Here is a 20112-nt window from a genome sequence, read left to right on the forward strand (position 1 = left end):
TTGCAGGTGCCCAAGCCCTTGGACCATTCCTCTCCTGTTTTCCCAGGCCATTATAAGGGAGCTGGATTGAAAGTGGAGCAGCTGGGACCCGAGCTGGCACCTTATGGGTTGCTGGCACTGCCGGCAGCGAATTTATGCCACAATACTAGCCCCCAAGTCCAGTATTCTTAAGCTTAACAAGAGCCTTAGTTACCTGTTCTTACCTGTGTCTCCAGTTTTATTTCCTGCCTTCTGTTCTTAAACTAGCAATTTCAGTTTCTTGAATATATCTTTTATTTATTTATTTTTTTAACATTAGGGTCTTCACATGTGCAGTTCCTTCTCCGTAGGATCCCTCCCCTTCACCTCCCAATTTCTTTTGTTATTGACTCCTACTCAATCTTTGCATTTAGTGTAAGGGTTATTTCCTATTTCTCAGAGCTCCCTCCTCTTGCTGTTCCTTTTTTTTTTTTTTTTTAAAGAATTATTTTATTTATTAGAAAGACAGAGTTACATGGAGAAGTAGAGTCAGAGAGAGAGAGAGGTCTTCCAACCTCTGGTTCACTCCCCAAATTGCCCCAACGGCTAGAGCTGAGCCAATCAGGAGCCAGGAGCTTCTTCCAGATCTCCCACGTGGGTTCAGGGGCCCAGGGACTTGGAACATCCTCTGCTGCTTTCCCAGGCGCATTAACAGGGAGCTGGATCAGAAGTGGAGCAGCCGGGACTCGAACCAGTACCCATAGAGGATGCCAGCACTGCAGATCAGGACCTTAACCCACTGTGCCACAGTGCTGGCCCTTGCTGTTTCTTGAATTTGCTTCGGTCACTCTTTGCCTCCCTGTAATTTCATAGCACTTACCACAATTCTAATAAAGTTGTTAATTATATAATTAGCTATTTCAGGTCTGTTTTTACACAACAGTGTAAACTCCATGAGTACAGACACTTGTCTGTGTTCCTCTTCTACAACTTGCTGCATAATGCCATGAACCTAGAGAGCACTTAAGTATGGTTGAACAAATAAAAGATTCTAGGATGTAGTAAGTATAAAAAAAGCAGGGAAAAGATTTATTTTTTGAATAGTGCTCTAACAGTTGTATATAAGAATTCTTTTTTTTTTTGTTAAGCTTTATTTATTTATTTGAAAGGCAGAGTTACAGAGAGGCAGAGGCAGAGAGATCTTCTACCTGCTGATTCACTCCCCAAATGGCCTATATGTGGATGTAGGGGCCCAAGTACTTGGGCCATCTTCTACTGCTTTCCCAGGCCATAACAGAGAGCAGGATCAAAAGAGGAGCAGCTGGGTCTTGAACTGGCATCCATATGGGATGCTGTCACTGCAGGTGGTGGCTTTAGCCACTAAGCCACAGCACCAGCCCCTGTATCTAAGAATTCTGTGAGGAGATGTAGCCAGAAGGGACAATGGTACGAGTTGACTGATGGTGCTGATGAGGATTCTGGCCGATCAGGCTAGTTGTGAGCCCATGTTTCATAGGAAGATGTTGTTCCTTCTGCTGTTCAGTTTAATAAGAAGCTTTCTAGTCTGTGTTTGGGAGCTGTAGTTTGTGTAATTCATTTACAGGTAAAAGTCTAAAGTACATTCTTTACTGTTTTGATTTAAAGGAACTTTGTTTACATACCAAGCTGTTAGCCCCAGTTAATTGTGCCGTTGCTGACTTCCTTATGAAAGCTCCTGAACCCCCGCCAGCTTTGATTGTAAGAAATGCTGTACAGATGCTGAAGGTAAGTGTCTTAATAGTTCCTAGCTTTTTTTAAATTTAAGATTTAAACTGAATGAGGATATATAACCTATTTATACTTTGAAAACATTTTAGTGTATCATGCACTCTAAATAATACTGTCACAGTAGTTAATAGTAGGTAATACAGTGTATTGTTCTTTTATGTAAGTATAATATATTTGAAGTGAAATATTTTTATGTGACAAAAGATTTTATATTTTTTTACTTATGGATTTTTAAGTATGTGGTGTGGTTAAACAGTGTTTGGTCATGTCAGCTTCTTTTCTGTATCCTTTTATTTAGACAATAGATGCAATGGATGCCTGGGAAGATCTGACTGAACTTGGATATCACTTGGCTGACTTGCCAGTCGAGCCACATCTTGGCAAAATGGTGCTGTGCGCTGTTGTTCTGAAGTGTCTGGATCCCATTCTTACAATTGCCTGCACTCTGGCCTACCGAGATCCTTTTGTGCTGCCCACCCAGGCCTCTCAAAAGCGTGCAGCGATGCTTTGCAGGAAGCGTTTCACTGCAGGAACTTTCAGTGACCACATGGCGCTTCTCAGAGCCTTCCAGGTACTAGTGCTGGGGCTTGTTTCTGAAAATGCTGTGTTGAACGCATTTCTGGGTAAAGTGTAGCAGTTTAAAGAGATAGAAAATAATTTCATTAGTTTTCTATTTTAATTATTATTATTATAGTCAAAACCTTAATGCTCCGCTAAATAAAGAGTTTAACAAATAAGAAATAAAAAGACCATAGTTCAGCAGGAATGTAGGCAAGGGCTTTAAACAGTAATCAAATCACAAAGATGTGTGTTTCACTCATATACAGTAAACTTTTAAACTGAGGTCACATTTAACTAATAGCCCAGAAAAATACTTCTTGCTGTTAATATGTTAAAAATATCAATCTTTCTTTACATGTTTTCCCCTCATTTTCTCCTTAGATGAATATTATATTTAATACTCATGCTTATTTTTTCATACTGAGCTCCTTATCTTTAAATCATATATTGGACAGAGAATGCTCTAAAATTTTATTTGAACGTTGTCTAAAGTTTACAGAACAAAGGTTGGAAGAAAATTATCTTGAATTTAATATCTATTGATTTTTTACTCTTTATTTTAAAATTTAAGAAGTATATACAGAGAGAGCTCAACTTTGTGTTGAAAGTACTTTTTCAGGCATGTAAGATTTTTCTAAAATACATTATTTTTTTAAGATTTATTTATTTGAAAGAGTTAGAGGGAGATACACATGTATACACACACACACACACACACACACAGAGATCTTCCATCTGTTGGTTCACTCCGCAGATGGCTACAACCTCCAGGGCTGGGCCAGGCAGAAGCCAGGAGCCAGGAACTTCATCCCCTACCCCTATGTGGGTGCCAGGGGCCCAAGTACTTGACTTTCCTAGGCCATTAGCAGGGAACTCGATTGGAAGTGGAATAGCTGGGACAAGAACTTGTGCCCATACGGTATGCCAGTATTGCATATACATATATGCACATACATAATATGCATATATTCACGTACATAATTCTTAAAAATAATCAAAAGTTCTGTTATGAGTGCTATGGAACAGTGGATGGCTGTTTGCTATTAATTGGGTGTTAAATACTATATATTATAGTATGGCAGTTGAATAGTAATTACTGGGATATTTGGAGTAGAATTCCTATCTGTTCTTTGCTTTCCCCCTGCTTCTTCTAAAACAGGATAATTATTGCTTTGGTCTTCGAATTACACCTAAAGCAAGAAAACTGATTTTCAAAAGGGAGCTTTTTATGCTGCATAGAGGGTCATTCCTAGAAATCCAAGTTTCCATTCTCAGATCAGGAGGTTGATACAGAGACTATGATTGGAAGACTACAGTGGCAGAATTCCTAGATACAAGTGGATTAGGATGGCGTAATTGAAACTACTCACACTTGTGTGGAATAAAATTGGCAGGTTTACCTGAGAATGTGAATATATCTCATAGCTGATCATTTAGGTTGTTTGACACTTAGTTCTCCTAGGGGTTTTGTAAACCCAATGACTTTCATAGTGTTTGAGTATGAATTGGTGATAAATTTGAAATTTATTTATTTGATAGGCAGAAAGAAATAGAGGCAGCGAGTGCCAGGAAGAGAGCTCATACAAGTGAGCTTGCCCCCATTCACTGGTTCACTCCTGAAATGCTATGGGCTGGGGGGCTGAAGCCAGGACCTGAGAACCCAAGCTAGGTCTCTCATATGGGTGGTGGGAACCCAGCTGATTGATCGATCATTGCTGCCTTTCTGAGTCCACATTTGCAGAAACTGGAGTCAGGAACTGGAGCTGGGAATGTACCCTGGGTACTCTGATGTTGGATGCAGGCCTCCTAACTGCAGCTTATCCACTGTGCCAGATACCTGCCCCTAATATCAATTTTATCTGATCATAAAGTGTTAGATTTTATAGAATAATTAGAATATGGAGAATTGACTTTGAGTGATTACCAATGGTGGTTTTCAGCTACTTTGTTGCCTCCAAGAAGTGATTGGTGGTAAATGTGTCTTGTTATGTAACTATTCTGTTTTTATAGGCTTGGCAGAAAGCTCGAAGTGATGGGTGGGAGCGAGCCTTTTGTGAAAAGAATTTTCTTTCACAAGCTACCATGGAAATAATTATAGGCATGAGAACACAGTTGCTTGGTCAACTTAGAGCATCAGGTAAAGTTTTTCCATGAAAGAAATTCTTTACAGTGTTTAGAGTCTGCTGACCGTGTCTCATCCTCTTTCTAGTGTTAATTGATGCTCTTGGGATTTTTATGACATCATGTTGTGTGTCTCATGTTCATGAACCGAGTTGTAGACTTCTGCATGACCGCAACTTCTGTTTGTTGATGAAAAACATGATATTGAAGAATTTGTATTTGAGAAGTACATAAACAGAGTTGATACCTTTTTGATACTGTTAGCAGGGAGCAATTTATATTTGTATGTGAAGATCCATTTAGATATTGTTGTTATTATAATTTCTTATATCACTATCAATGAAGTAGTGATATAAAGTGGTTCTGTGAAATAGGAGTTACCTAAATTTAAGCTGCTTGATGTGAGTGCTATGTTTCATATTCTTGGAATATTAAAACAACTGATAATCATTTGAAGAAACTTGATTTTTTTAAGATTTATTTTATTTATTTGAGAGACAGAATAACAGAAAGAGGAGGAACAGTAAGAAAGAGATCATCTATCCACTGATTCACTCCCCCAATGGTCTCAAGAGCCAGAGCCAGGTTAGGCTGAAGCCAGGAGCCTGGAGCTCCCTCCATGTCTCCCACATGGACAGTGAGGACCCAAGTTACTTGGGTCATTTTCCACCCCCTTCCAGGCTTACTATCAGGGAGCTGGAACAGAAGCTACAAAACCAGCCTTCAAACTGGTACTTGATATGGGATGCCAGTGTGGCAGGTGGCAGCTTAATCCACTGTACTATAACACTGGCCCTGACACTTGATTTTTTTAATTGCTTCTTTGAATAATAATTATAATTATAATTATTATTATTATTATTATTATTTGAGTAGCATAGATGTTGAAGTGCATTGGTCAGAAGAAAAGTACCAGAGTCTAATTTCATGGGTTAGCTGAAGTGCCAAAGTAACAGAAGGAAGGAACCAGAGGAGTTGCAGTTTTCTTCAATGTGGAGAAATACAAAATGTTTTAAAATTGAATCAAGAATGCTATAGATTGACTTATCTCCAGAATTAATGTCATAACCAGAATGTTACTAATACCAGTCAGAAGAATGGTTTAGGTTTTCAACTGTGAACTTAATGTGTTTCTGACAGTTATTGAAGTTTATTGCTGTAATATGCTTTTAAAAAACCCCTTAAGCCTCCAGTGGGTATTGTACTTTATCTGAGGCAGATCTAAACTATCATAATTGGTTTTGTATTTCAAACTTCCCAGAGCAGATTCCATTAATTATTGTGGAATTGGAATATCATTAAAGTTACATCAGTTATACAACTTTTGGTAAAAAACGCTGTAATTTAAAAGGATCTTTGTACAATAGAAAATGTTGTTGTGGGTTTTTCCTCTCTCTAGGTTTCGTTAGAGCACGAGGTGGTGGTGACATTCGCGATGTTAACACAAATTCTGAGAACTGGGCTGTTGTTAAAGCTGCATTGGTGGCAGGCATGTATCCTAATTTAGTCCATGTGGACAGAGAGAATGTAGTACTGACAGGGCCAAAAGAGAAAAAAGTGCGCTTTCATCCCACTTCAGTTCTCAGTCAGCCTCAATATAAAAAGGTAAACCATTTTTGATACTCTCAGGCCTTGAGGTGAAATTAATTTTGGTCATTGGAGATCAATAAAAAAATGTTCTAGATAGCTGCCTGGTTTGATATTAATCATATATGTAAAATTAAAACATTGGAACAAAATTTTGTTTGAATTTTAAGAGTTGTAAGAGATAATATTGGAAAAGTAATGAAGATTTTTATATTAAGTTTATTAGCTGTGATTTTCTTTAATTTTTGCCTGGATACTAAACTACATCCTCTATTTAACTGAACAACTTTGCATGTTTTAAAAGTATTCCCAGTCACTTTGGTGATCAATACAATGAGGGGATTTCTCACTTATTTCTGTAATAGATTCCTCCAGCTAATGGCCAAGCTGCGGCAATTCAAGCACTCCCCACAGACTGGCTTCTTTATGATGAGATGACCAGAGCGCATAGAATAGCGAATATCAGGTGTTGCTCGGCAGTGACGCCTGTCACTGTGTTGGTATTCTGTGGACCTGCTAGGTTGGCAAGTAATGCTCTCCAGGAACCCTCCTCCTTTAGAGGTAAATGTACTAAAAATGAAATAAATATCTGTTTGAAGCAAAACTTCTTTACTAAACCCCAAAATTGTAAAGTTATAAGAATTTATGTCGTAGCAACATACTTTTGATATTGTGACACTATTAGGAAATAGCAAGAACTACTGTTCTCCTTTTTTTAAGATTTTTTTTATTTATTGAAAGGTAGAGTTACAGAGAGACACACACACAGAGAGAAAGATCTTCCATCTAGGGGTTCACTCCCCAAATGGCCGCAACAGCCAGGGCTGGGCCAGGCCGAAGCCAGGAGCCAGGAACTTCTCTGGGTATCCCACAAGGTGCAGGGGCCTAAAGACTTGGGCCACCTTCCGCTGCTTTTCCAGACGTATTAGCAAGGAGCTGGAATGGAAGTGGAGCAGCTGGGACACAAACTGAAGCCCATATTGGATGCTGATGTTGCAGGTGCAAGCTTAACCTACTGTGCCAGAATGCCGGCTCCAAGAACCACTCTCCTTTAAATTGATTTCTGCCAGCGCCGCAGCTCACTAGGCTAATCCTCCGCCTGTGGCCGGCGCTGGCATTCCGGGTTCTAGTCCCGGTTGGGGCGCCGGTTCTGTCCCAGTTGCTCCTCTTCCAGTCCAGCTCTCTGCTGTGGCCTGGGAAGGCAGTGGAGGATGGCCCAAGTGCTTGGGCCCTGCACCTGCGTGGGAGACCAGGAGAAGCACCTGGCTCCTGCCTTCGGATAAGCTCAGTGCCCAGTGGCTGCAGCAGCCATTGTGGGGTGAACCAATGTCTCACTGTCCACTCTGCCTGTCAAAAAAAAAAAAAAAAAAAATATATATATATATATATATATAAAAAGAAGAGGATGATGGCAGCTGATATGAAAAGCAGTAGCTTCAGAATTATTTTAGATTAGCTGGTGACTAGGGCATTGAATGTAGTTGGTAAGGGAAAGGGGGGAATCAGGTGTACCTGCAGATTCTGTCTGGAGTAGCTTGCTGATGGTGATGCCAGTTACTTGAGATTGGGAGGAGCAGGATGTACGGGTGGGCATCCAAGAGTTCTGTTTTAGACATTTTCCCCTCACTAAGATTTACTTACTTATTTGAAAGAGAGAGAGGCAGAGACAGATCTGTGTCTACTGGTTCACTCCCAAAATGGACACAGTGTCTGGCTCTGGGCCAGGCTGAAGCTGGGAGCCTGGAACTCCATCCACATCTCCCACATAGGTGTCAGTGACCTAAGTAGTTGGGCCATCATCCACTGCCTTCTAGGCACATATTGGCAGGAAGCTGGATTGAAAGTGGAGTCGCCAGAATGCAAACTGACACTCTGATATGAGATGCTGGTGATCGGGGGAGGGGGCGGGAAGAGGCCTGAGCAGTGCAGATGTGGACCTCATCAGCCTGTGGAAGGTCTTTCAAGACTTCAGTGTGGATTGCCTGAAGAGTAAGTATGTTTGAGCACAGGAAGGAAGAGTGGACCAGTGTTGGAGGAAGGTATGCTTGAAGAAGGGAGTCAACACTATTAATCGTTACTCTGAGATAATGAAAAAGGTGAAAGTTTTGTGTTGTATTTGGCAGTGTGTGCAGTGATCAGTGAGCTTGACAAGAGCAGTCTCAGTGAGGTGGTGGGCCCGCAGCAGGGTGTGTGGAGAGAGTGGAAGTGCCCCTGTGATGGGCCACTCATGAGACTGTGGACAAGACAGGGGCGTTGGCACGTGGATGTCTTCATCAGGGTGTCCTACTCTCATTCATTTCATATTTTCCTGATTTAAAAGTCTTGGAAGTGGAATTACTTGATAAATGTATATGAATATGACTTATGGTTCTTCCTCTATACCAAAACATATTAGGACTAATTATTATTGAATACTTTCTTTTTATATACCCTATTTGTTAGATTGTATGTATTCTGCTTTAGAAAACTTACTTGTTTACAAATTAAATTTGGCCTGTGTAAGCTTTCTGAACACGTTTTACAGTTCTTCCTTTCTATTGTTTTTTCTTCTTCTTTTTTTTTTTTTTTTTTCTTTTTTGACAGGCAGAGTTAGAGAGAGAGAGAGAGAAAGGTCTTCCTTTTTCCGTTGGTTCACCCCACCAAGTGGCTGTTACAGCCTGCACGTTGTGGCTGGCGCACCGCGCTGATCTGAAGCCAGGAGCCAGGTGCTTTCTCCTGGTCTCCCATGAGGTGCAAGGCCCAAGGACTTGGGCCATCCTCCACTGCCTTCCCGGGCCACAGCAGAGAGCTGGACTGGAAGAGGAGCAACCGGGACTAGAACCTGGGGTGCCGGCCTATTGTTCTTTCTTATGTAGCAGGTTTTTTTTTTTTTTTTTTTTTTTTTTGACAGGCAGAGTGGACAGAGAGAAAGGTCTTCCTTTGCCGTTGGTTCACCTTCCAATGGCTGCCGCGGCTGGTGTGCTGCCGCCGGCGCACCGCACTGATCCGATGGCAGGAGCCAGGTACTTATCCTGGTCTCCCATGGGGTGCAGGGCCCAAGCACTTGGGCCATCCTCCACTGCACTCCCTGGCCACAGCAGAGAGCTGGCCTGGAAGAGGAGCAACCGGGACAGAATCCGGTGCCCCGACCAGGACTAGAACCTGGTGTGCCGGCGCCGCAAGGCAGAGGAGTAGCCTAGTGAGCCGCAGCGCCGGTCTTATGTAGCAGTTTTGTTTATTAATAAGTGTTAGTACCTGGTGTTGGAAGGTCTGCCTGTAACTCTGCTGCCTTTCTGTGGTTATAAGTCATTTTACTGCTGATTTCGCTTAATAGGTGCACTCCAATGGATTTTAGCATGTTTTATTTGCCCTGCTACTTCACCAATTTCTTACTAATTTTGGGGAATTTGTATTTATTATGTTGTACTACCTTTAGGTGATAATACTTACATTTTTTACCAAAACTTTTGCTTTTGATTCTTTTTTCAAAAGTTTGGAAAACTATATTAATTACCACTGTTGAATTTTAAAAGTTTAAATTCTAAATGTACTATTGATCATAATGTTAATTTTTGTTTTATTAACAGGGAAGTATTGTTTTTTAGAAAAATGTCTTGAATTTATCAAATAGCTATTGAGGATTTGTCCATGCAGTCAGAATTTGGTTAGCCTGTTGATGTTGTATATAGGTTTTCTTAAGGAGCTATTTTTTTTTCTTAGAATAAACCTTCCTTGGACTAAGTAGTACTTATTATGTGGCTGCATGTTTTTCTAGCATTTTACTTAAGAGTGTTATATATATGTTTATTAGTGAAGCTGTAGGTTTTGTGGAGTATTCTTGTGTGCTTTCAGGTATTTTTAGATTTTAGGTATTATCAGGTTTTAGGGTTACGTTCAAATTTATATCATTAAAGGAACTAGTTATTATCTGATTCCCTCAAAGTTTGAGAGACTTGATATTCTGATTTACTTTGTTGCTGTTCTTTAAGTCATCTTTAGTTTTGTTTTTCTTAAATAGCTTTATGTTTTTGTAGTTCTTTTTTCTTTCTGTTTTAGTAATTTTCTTGGTAGACTATGAATAATTTTTTAAAGATTTCAGATTTACTCTCTAATTAGGTATATTTTATGTTTCAGCTTATATTTTATAATCTTAGATTAATTTTTAAAGATTTATTTATTTATATAAAAGAGTTATACAGAGAGAGGAGAGGCAGAGAGAGAGAAAGATAGAGAGAGAGGTCTTCCATCTGATGGTTTACTCCCCAGTTGGCTACAACGGCTGGAGCTGTGTTGATCCGAAGCCAGGAGCCAGGAGCTTCTTCCGGGTCTCCCATGTAGGTGCAGGGACCCAAGGACTTGGGCCATCTTCTGCTGCTTTCCCAGGCCATAGCAGAGAGCTGGATTGGAAATGGAGCAGCTGGGTCTCGAACCGGTGTCCATATTGGATGCCGGTGCTTTGGGCCAGGGCATTAACCCACTGTGCCACAGCACCAGCCCCAATCTTAGATTAATTTTTATAATCTTATTCTCACTTCTGATTTTGTAGATATATTTGTGCTTCTTCCTTTATTAAAATTACAGAGGTTGTCTGTTAGTCCTTGCAAAGAAATGGATTATAATATTAACTGTTAACATTTTAGCTCCAATTCATTAATTTTTGTTTTCTACTTTTCTTTGGGTTTTATGCAGATTTTCTAAGATGTATTTAACCATACAGTTCTCAACTTTCTAAATTGGTTTAAATGAGTTTATGCGAGTGTTGCTTTGAGCATCTACCAGAGCTCTTGATATATAGTGTTGTCATACCGTTCTTTAATTATGTTCTTAGTTACTTCTTCAGTTACTATTTGAAGATCGTGCTTTAGTTTCAAAATTCCTGTTTTTTGTTCTGTTTTGTGCATTGTGATTAGAGATTGCAATCTTAAAATGTCTTCTTTTTCTCTCTTTAAATATTGGGATATAATTTATGATCTGTTGGGTTTCAAGAACTTTGCACATAAATTGTTGGTATGGCAGGCTTTCTGTACCTGGGGATGATCGTTCTGCTTAGCTTTTTGCTGTACTGTAAGATGGTAACAGAGGTTTATTCTTTGATATGTGTTGGGACAGCGGATGGCATTCCCAATGACAGTAGTGACAGTGAGGTGGAAGACAGGACTACGGCTCATTTAGCAGCTCTGAAACTTGATGAGTGGCTCAACTTCAAGCTGGAGCCCGAGGTAAGTAGCTTGTAAGTAGGTGATAACTTTCTTTCATTCAGTTAGTATGAATTGGTTATAAAAATTTTTATCTTCAATATTGAGCCCTTAGTATTAGAGAATGCTGCTTGTTTTTCAGTTTTTATAGGACCTTTATGCATTTTTATTGTATAGAGGTTTATTACAATAGACTTGAAAAACTGAGGTGTAGCTCAGTATTTTTTTTGAAGATTTATTTATTTATTTATCTGAAAGGCAAAGTGGCAGAGAGTGTGAGACACACACACAGACTGCGAGACAGATACCTTCCATCAACTGGTTCGTTCCCCAGATGGCTGCAGCAGCTAGAGTTGGGCCAGACTGAAGCTAGGGACCAGGAATGGTTCTCCCATGTGGGCTGCAAGAACTCCGCTGTTTAGACCATCAGCTGCTGCTTCCCAGGCACTTCAGTCAGACTGGAAGCAGAGCAGCCAGTACGTGACCCAGCACTCTGATATTTGGGGTGCGGGCGTCCCAAGTGACAGCTTAACCCACTGTGCTGCGATGCCTGCATTGGCTCAGTATTTAAGCGTAATAAAATTCTCTTAGTCCGTTTTGGCTGCTGTAACAGAATATCCCAGTCTGGTAATTTATAAAGAACAGATTTTTTTCCCTTCACGCTTCTACATACTGGGAAGTCCAAGTTCAAAGTGCTCGCATCTGATGAGGGCAGCTGTCTTCTTCCCAGAAGTCACTCTGAATCCGTGTCCTCTGGTGCGGACGAACACTGTCCTCACAGGACAGAAGGCAGAGGGCTGAGAAGGTGAGAAGGGACAGCTCCTGTCAGGCTCTTTGAGAAGGGATTTAATTCCATCCATGGGAGCAGAGCCCTCATGATTCAGTCATTGCCTAGAGACCATGCCTCCCAGTACAGTTGCATTAGCGACCATTTTTGGAGGGACCAAAAGCATTCCAAACTATAACAGTAGTATCTGAATATTTCCAAATATGTATGTACTGAGTATTACCTGAGTATTTCCAAATATGTATGTACTGAGTATTACTGAGTATGTGAAAACTTCATTTTTTTTTGTATAATTCTGAGAGAAAGATATGAGTTCATTCTGTTTTCATATGCCTCTGAATTGGGAGAGAGAAATGTTTTTCGAATTAAAATTTTTTTGACAAAAATCTTCCCAATCTTTTTTTTAAAGATGTATTTGTTTATGTTCAGAGTTCCAGAGAGAGAGGAAGAGAGAGAGAGAGAGAGCTTCCATCTACTGATTCACTCTCCAGATGGCTGCAATGGCCAGTGCTGGACCAGGCTCTAGCCAGGAGCCCAGGAGCTTCACCCAAGTCATTAACAGAGCTGGATGGAAAGTGGAACAGCCAGGACACCAGTGCCCATGTGGGATGCTGGTGCTGGAGGCAGCAGCTTTACCCACCACGTCACAATGCCAGCTCCTCCATCTTTACTTTTATTTAATTTTTTAAAGATTCATTTATTTATCTGAAAGGCAGAGCCACAGAGAGACAAAGACAGAGAGAGAAGTCTTCCATCTGCCGTTTCACTCCCTGAATGACCACAACCGTTGGTGCTGGGCCAATCCGAAGCCAGAAGCCAGGAACTTCTGGGTCTCGCACGTGGGTACAGGGGCCCAAGGAGTTGGCCCGTCTTCCAGTACTTTCCCAAGCCATAGCAGAGAGCTGGATTGGAAGTGGAGCAGCTGGGACTTGAATTGGTGCCCATATGGAATGCTGGCACTGCAGGCAGCAGCTTTACCCACTATGCCACAGCACCGGGCCCCATCTTTCCTTTTAAAGATGATTCTGGGGGCTGGCACCGTGGCACAGTAGGCTAAGCCTCCATCTGTGGTGCTGGCATCCTTTATAGGTGCTGGTTCATGTCTGGGCTTCTCCTCTTCACATCCAGCTCTCTGCTGTGGCCTGGGAAAGCAGTGGAAGATGGCCCAAGTCCTTGGGCCCCTGCACCCACATGGGAGACCAGGAAGAAGTTCCTGGCTCCTGGCTTCAGATCAGCCTAGCTTCAGCCTTTGCAGCTATTTGGGAAGTGAACCCTTGGATGGAAGGCCTTTCTGTCGTAACTCTGCCTCTCTAATAAATAATATATCTAAAAAAAATAAAATGCTTCTGTACCCATCTGGGAGGACAGTGTTTTGGAAGCCTAGCTGTAGTGGACATAGGCCAGGGTTACTTTGTTTTTACCCTCCGCTCCTTTATCATCACTGCTATCTGTAGTCTCATTTCCATTCTCACCATCCCTTTACTTCACTGAACTATAGTTGCCAAGGTCAACTCTATCTTCCCTGTCGTCACACCCACTCTGCTGCCCTTGATGAGCATGACCTCTCTCTAGTAGCTGCCACTGTTGTTCATACACTCCTGTCTGTAATCTTGTCTTCTCACCTCACCCCTGCCCCAGCTTCTCTGTACTAGTTATTGTGAGGTGAATCTTCCCCAGTTCTTCTTCTGTGGTCATTCCTTCTTAGGTTGCATCACTGACTCCTCTGTATGCGTTTATATCTTAAAATCTCAATTCTCTAGTACTCCATGCCTTGTTCTGCTGTTCTCAGTTTCTTTGCACGACCCCTGGGTACTTTGTCCCAATGTATAGATTTAGTAACCATTTATACACTGATGACTCTGAAGTTTCTATCTCTTGGCCTTTCTATGGATCCATTTGCCTTGTGGACATTGTGGTTTGAATAGAGGCAATTAATACACTATGAATGGAAGTAAATGAAATTAAAAAAAATTATTTATTTGAAAGAAAGAGAGAGAGAATGTTCCAACTTCAGATTCATTCCCCAAATGCCCACATTTGGGGCTGGTCCATGCTAAATCCAGGAGTCAGCAATTCCACTTGGATCTCCCACATGGGTGACAGGGATTTTCAAGTACTTGGACTATCATTCATCGCCTTCCCAGGCACAATATCAGGAAGCCAGATCAGAAGCAGAGAAGCCAATGCTTGAGCCAGCACTCCACAGTAGAGGTTTAACACACTGTGCCACAATGCCTTCTGTATTTTTCTTTTTGTTTCCTTTTCTGGTTTAAGATTAATTAATTAATTAATTAATTAATTAATTTAAAAGGCTTAGTTACAGAAGCAGAGAGAGATCTTCCATCTGCTAGTTCACTCCCAATATGGGTGTAATGGCCAGGGCTGGGCCAGACTGAAACCAGGAGCCAGGAGTTTCTTCCAAGTCTCCCATGTGGATGCAGGGGCCCACTTACTTTGGCTGTCTTCTGCTGCTTTCCCAGGTGCATTAGCAGGGAGCTGGATTAGAACTGGAACAGCTGAGACTTGAGCCACTGCCCGTATGGGATTCTGGCATCACAGGTAGTAGTTTAACCTGCTGCACCACAATGCTGGCCCCTTAGGTATTTTTATTTATTTACCCTGTTGCTACATTTCTGGTGCTGTTTACACTCTATGACAGCTGTTGTTTACTGTCTCTTATTAGACTGTTGATTTTGTGTTTCTGGTGCCTATTATATGGCAAATGAGAAATCTTATTTAATTTATGTAGTAGAAGGAATTATAGGAAACATGACTTAAATTCTTTGGAAATAGTTGTAGACCTTCACTAACAAACAGGTGTCATTTGTTTGTGATACAAATTTTGCTTGTGTCTTTTTGAACTGAGGAAAGTGTTTTATTACAGGCAGCCAGTTTATTGCTGCAGCTCAGGCAAAAGTGGCATAGCTTATTTTTACGCCGAATGAGAGCTCCATCTAAACCTTGGTCCCAAGTTGATGAAGCCACGATAAGAGCGATCATAGCTGTTTTGAGCACTGAAGAGCAGTCTGCAGGTTTACAGCAGCCCTCTGGGATTGGCCAAAGGCCCAGACCCATGTCTTCAGAAGAACTCCCCTTGGCATCATCTTGGAGGTCAAATAATAGTAGGAAAAGTACAGCAGATACTGAATTTTCTGATGAATCGACTGCTGCAGAAAGGTAAATTTATAATATTTTATCAAAATAGGAGATATTTTCTCCAGGAAAATTATGTATCATAGAATCATGTGCTTTTATGGTATTTAAAAATTACTTTCTTACAATCTAAGATACATAAAAAGGTTACAACAACACAAGTGTTTTTTACTTGTAAGATGTAATTCTTACATGTATTAAGGTGATATGACATATTTTGAGCTACTGGTATCTGTGAATTATTTTATTTAATACGGTGGTGGTGGTTTGTCAGGAAGAATGCAAAATGCTTTATTTCCAGAATTCACAATTTTAGACTCTTTAAGAAAAATGGCAACATTTTAAAATTGTATATTTTAGTTCATATATCTTAAGTGATTTTTTTTTTTTTTGACAGGCAGAGTGGATAGTGAGAGAGAGAGAGACAGAGAGAAAGGTCTTCCTTTGCCGTTGGTTCACCCTCCAATGGCCGCCACGGCTGGCGTGCTGCGGCCGGCGCATCGCGCTGCTCCGATGGCAGGAGCCAGGTGCTTCTCCTGGTCTCCCATGGGGTGCAGGGCCCAAGCACTTGGGCCATCCTCCACTGCACTCCCTGGCCACAGCAGAGAGCTGGCCTGGAAGAGGGGCAACCGGGACAGAATCCGGCGCCCCGACCAGGACTAGAACCTGGTGTGCCGGCGCCGCTAGGTGGAGGATTAGCCTAGTAATTTACATTTTATTGAAGGGAGTCATGTTGTAACCACGTAAACATATTTACTGCCACATGACCATATTACTATTACAGTGTAACTACATTCTATTGTTTATAGTATTTTACAATTAAAGATAAGGTTTCATCGGCTTCGAGTCTTTTGTGTTAATGATAGATGAGCCGTAGAGTTCAGGTAGGTTGATTCTGATAAGAAATACAGTGAGGACTCTTGGGAGAATTTATTTTTAAAGGAAAAAATTACAATCTTTGTAGGATTACTTCTTGGGAAAAGATATTTAGAGTTTTCACCCTGGGATGGTAACGTGCAGATTTAGATGACAATTTCTTCTAAGAAAAACTTTAGGCTGGCGCCGCGGCTCACTTAGCTAATCCTCTGCCTGCTGCTCAGGCACCCTGGTTCTAGTCCTGGTTGCTCCTCTTCCAGTCTAGCTCTCTGCTGTGGCCCGGGAGTGCAGTGGGAGATGGCCCAAGTCCTTGGGCCCTGCACCCGCATGGGAGACCAGGAGGAAGCACCTGGCTCCTGGCTTCGGATTGGCGCAGCTCTGGCCATTGCGGCCACTTGGGGAGTGAACCAACGGAAGGAAGACTTTTCTCTCTCTCTCTCTCTCTCTCTCTCACTGTCATGTTCTATCCTAAAGTTAAACCAGTTTATTTAAATATTATTTTCTAAATAGTAGTGGGATAGCAGGGGACAAGCTTACCTTTTCTACTTGAAATTAAGGTAAATTTGCCATTTTATCTATATTAGAACTCTTTGTTCTTTTGAAGTGAAAATTTAGGTAGAAGAATTGAGGAAAACCTTATTTCTTTATAAGTGAAATTTTGGTGGATGGCCCTACATGAGAGAGAAAAACTAGACTATATCTCAGAGCAGAAGACAAATTTGAAAACCACAATACTAGACATTTAGTTCTGTTAACAACATCATTTTAATTTTAGTAAAATTTTACTCCCATTCAGGCTGTCACCTGATTTTCAGGTCAGTTAGGTTTGAGTACGAGAATGATGGGATTTAGCGGTTGTGATCAGGTAACTCACTGAATCTCAGTTCATTGGCAAAACAATTCCTGAAGGGCAGTCGTTTGGCACAGTGGTTTAATTTGCCTGTTGGGGTACCCACATCCCATAGCTGATGCCTGGTCTGAGTCCCAGCTACTGTGCTTCTGATTCAGCTTCCCGCTAATGCACATTCTGGGAGGCAGAAGTAGGTGATGACTCAAGTACTTGAGTCCCTGCTACCCATGTGAGAGACCCAGATGGAGTTTTGAGCTCCTGGTTTTGGCCTGGCAAAGCCCTGGCTGTTGCCAGTATTTGGGGACTGAAATAGCAGGTGGAAGATCTTTGTCTCTGCCTTTCAAATAAAATCAACATAAATAGAATTTTTAAAAAACCCTGAAAAGTTGTCTTCACACTTCTTGCCAATTTTTTATTAATGATTTAAATGTGCATTCAGTATACATTTTAATATTAATAGCTTTGTTTTAGTTTTTATTTCATTTGTGAAAAAATTTTGAATTTATTTTAAGAGAAGCAAATTTTTGGGATAAGCTACTTTCATTGGTCTTGAAGATAGAGTAATTATAATTGCAAGACTATGGAAGCTTATAAATTATTGAAGGCATCTTTTTTTGTTTTAAAATTATTATAAATATTGTGAAATGCTAAAAAGTAAATGTATGACAGTGGACACCGTAGACCAGATTCATCATTTACCAGAATTTTCAGCTACTTGATTATCCACTCCAGAGTACTTTTTTCTTTCTTCCTTTTTGTTTTTGTTTATAGAGTTCAAAGTAAATCCCCATATCTGGTCATTTTGCCATTTCATGTTCAAATGTGCATCTCTTAAAAGCAGTTACATTTTTTTCCCTACAAAACCACAGTGCAGTTACTAACCCCTATAAAATAGTCATTTTCCGAGTTGTGCTAAATGTTGTTTGTTTGAATCAGCATGCAGGAAGACTCCTGCAGTGTACTGTGATCTCAAGTAGCTCCTCTCCTGATCTTTGAAGAAGCAGGGTCGGTAGTACTGAGAGGTCTCTGCATTCTGGATTTGTCTGTTTCTGCCTGTCATTTCCGCCTACACTTGATCGTAGCCAAAAGGCCGAGAAGCGGTTGGCATTTACTACTCTGCTCCATGTATTGTATGTAATCTGGTAGTTGGCTGCAAAATTTGATTAGATCTAGTGTTCTTGACAAGAGTATTTTATAGGTGGTGTTTTGAACCTAACACTGCCACATACCAGGAACTAACTTGTCAACTCTTGTTATATATTACAAACACACATACATTTTTAAGAATTAGAAAGTTTTTGATTGCCATGTTTGTGACATTTGTTCTGAGAATCTAAGAAACAGAAGAATCGTAGTTTTTGGTACAATTGTTTCATGTAATAGATAGGGACATCAAAGCTGAGATAAGGGAAGAGAGTTGTTCAGGATCAGTTGTGAATTTACCGCTGATGTTCTGGAAATCTCGTATTTCTTGATTCTGTTTCAGTATTCTTTCCACTTTACCACACCGAAATTTTGAATATGCTTTGAAAATCTATATTACCTGAAGTTCATAGCCTTTCTGATTTTTGTGAATTATTTTAAAAATTAGTTTTCATTTTATTTTTGAAACACAGAGATTTTCCTTCTGTTGGGTCTCTCCCCAAATGGCTAGACAACAGCTAGAGGTAGGCCAGACCAAAGCTAGGAACCAGGAACTCAATTCAGGTTTCCCACATGGGTTGCAGGGTCCCAGGTACTTGAACCATCATCTGCTGCCTTCCAAGGTACACATTAGCAAGAAGCTGGGACAGAAGCAGAGTAGCTGGGACTTGAGCCATGCATTCCAGTACAGGATGTGGGAATCCCAAGCAGCATTTTCACTGCTGCTCCAAATGCCTGCCGCAGATTTTTGTGGATTTTTTAAAATGTATTTTTGCCTGCTGTTTTTTAAGAGTACCCTTATAGACCAGCTGTTTCTTGCCTTCATAGGTAACAGAATAATGAACTTCCCTATTTAAATATTATTCTATAAATAGTAATGTCTGGGACTTTAGATTGAAATAGCATCTGCTTTGTTTAACAAATACTTGTAATTAATCTTTGCTTCCTCCTTCTTGCTCAAGAGTATTGATGAAGTCTCCGTCTCCAGCATTACACCCACCTCCGAAGTACAAGGATAGAGGAATTTTGCATCCCAAACGAAGCACTGATGACCGATCGGATCAGTCTTCTGTGAAATCCACAGACAGCAGTAGTTACCCTAGTCCTTGCGCTAGTCCTTCTCCTCCGTCCTCAGGAAAGGTAAAGTATATGAAAGCAGACATGGTAATGAACGATTTGCAACACATCTAATCTTACACATTTAAGCAAAAATAATAAGACAGTTCTACTTTTCTAATTGTGGCCTCTGTTGTATATATAGGTTAAAGCTGGTAAACTTGCGAGACTTAGAGTAAATTTTTAAATTTTTCTTGTTTACCAGGTATTTCTAGTTATTACCACTTTCAAGTGCTTTATTTTTATTTTTTTGGAGATTTATTTATTTCTTTATTTTTTGGACAGAGTTAGACAGTGAGAGAGAGAGAGAGAGAGAGAAAGGTCTTCCTTTTCCATTGGTTCACCCCCCAATGGCCACCACGGCTGGTGCACTGCACTGATCCGAAGCCAGGAACCAGGTGGCCCCCCAGTCTCCCATGCGGGCCCAAGCACTTGAGCCATCCTCCACTGCCTTCCTGGGCCACAGCAGAGAGCTGGATTGGAAGAGGAGCAACCGGGACAGAATCTGGCGCCCCAACTGGGACTAGAACTCAGCACCCATATGGGATGCTGGTGCCGCGGCGCCGGCCTATTTATTTACTTAAAAGGCAGAGTGAGAGAGAAAGAGAGACAGAGAGATCTTCTATCTGCTGATTCACTCCCCAAGTTGCCACAGCTGGAGCTGGTCCAGGCCGAAGCCAGAAGCCAGGAACTTAATCTGGTGGTAGGGGCCCACACCTTTGGGTCATCTTTCCCTGCTTTGCCCAGGCCATTAGCAGGGAGCTACATCAGAAGCAGAGCAGCTGGGATTTGAGCAAGTGCTCTGATATGGGATGCCATCATCACAAGTGGTGGCTCATCCTCTGTGCCACAACGCTGGCCCCCACTTTTGGGTGTTTTAAAACTAACGCATCGTTCACTAATGGGGTGTAGCTTGGTGCTTTATTATTTCTTTAGAACTTTCTTGGTTTAAAAAAATTTAAAAATAATTTTGGTTTAAAATTTCAGAATTGGAAACAGTAGTTTCTTTGCACTATTAA

General features: G+C 41.0%; 1 protein-coding gene across 2 annotated transcripts in view; it reads left to right on the forward strand.

Moving 5' to 3' along the window:
- The window catches only part of YTHDC2 (YTH N6-methyladenosine RNA binding protein C2), a 92556-nt gene that overhangs the window by 61740 nt on the left and 10704 nt on the right, over window positions 1-20112 (forward strand). The window contains exons 19-26 of one of the 2 annotated variants that reach the window (XM_051834534.3): window positions 1603-1722; window positions 2024-2296; window positions 4297-4423; window positions 5807-6012; window positions 6360-6555; window positions 11083-11192; window positions 14840-15132; window positions 18940-19117. In XM_051834534.3, the coding sequence (XP_051690494.1) occupies window positions 1603-1722; window positions 2024-2296; window positions 4297-4423; window positions 5807-6012; window positions 6360-6555; window positions 11083-11192; window positions 14840-15132; window positions 18940-19117 (1503 nt within the window). The remainder of the gene's footprint in view (window positions 1-1602; window positions 1723-2023; window positions 2297-4296; window positions 4424-5806; window positions 6013-6359; window positions 6556-11082; window positions 11193-14839; window positions 15133-18939; window positions 19118-20112) is intronic. The other variant, XR_016235034.1, reaches the window with a different exon arrangement.

This window comes from Oryctolagus cuniculus, chromosome 6 (genome assembly GCF_051225735.1).
Source record: "Oryctolagus cuniculus isolate XC-2025 breed Fujian yellow rabbit chromosome 6, ASM5122573v1, whole genome shotgun sequence".
Taxonomy (NCBI): Eukaryota; Metazoa; Chordata; class Mammalia; order Lagomorpha; family Leporidae; genus Oryctolagus; species Oryctolagus cuniculus.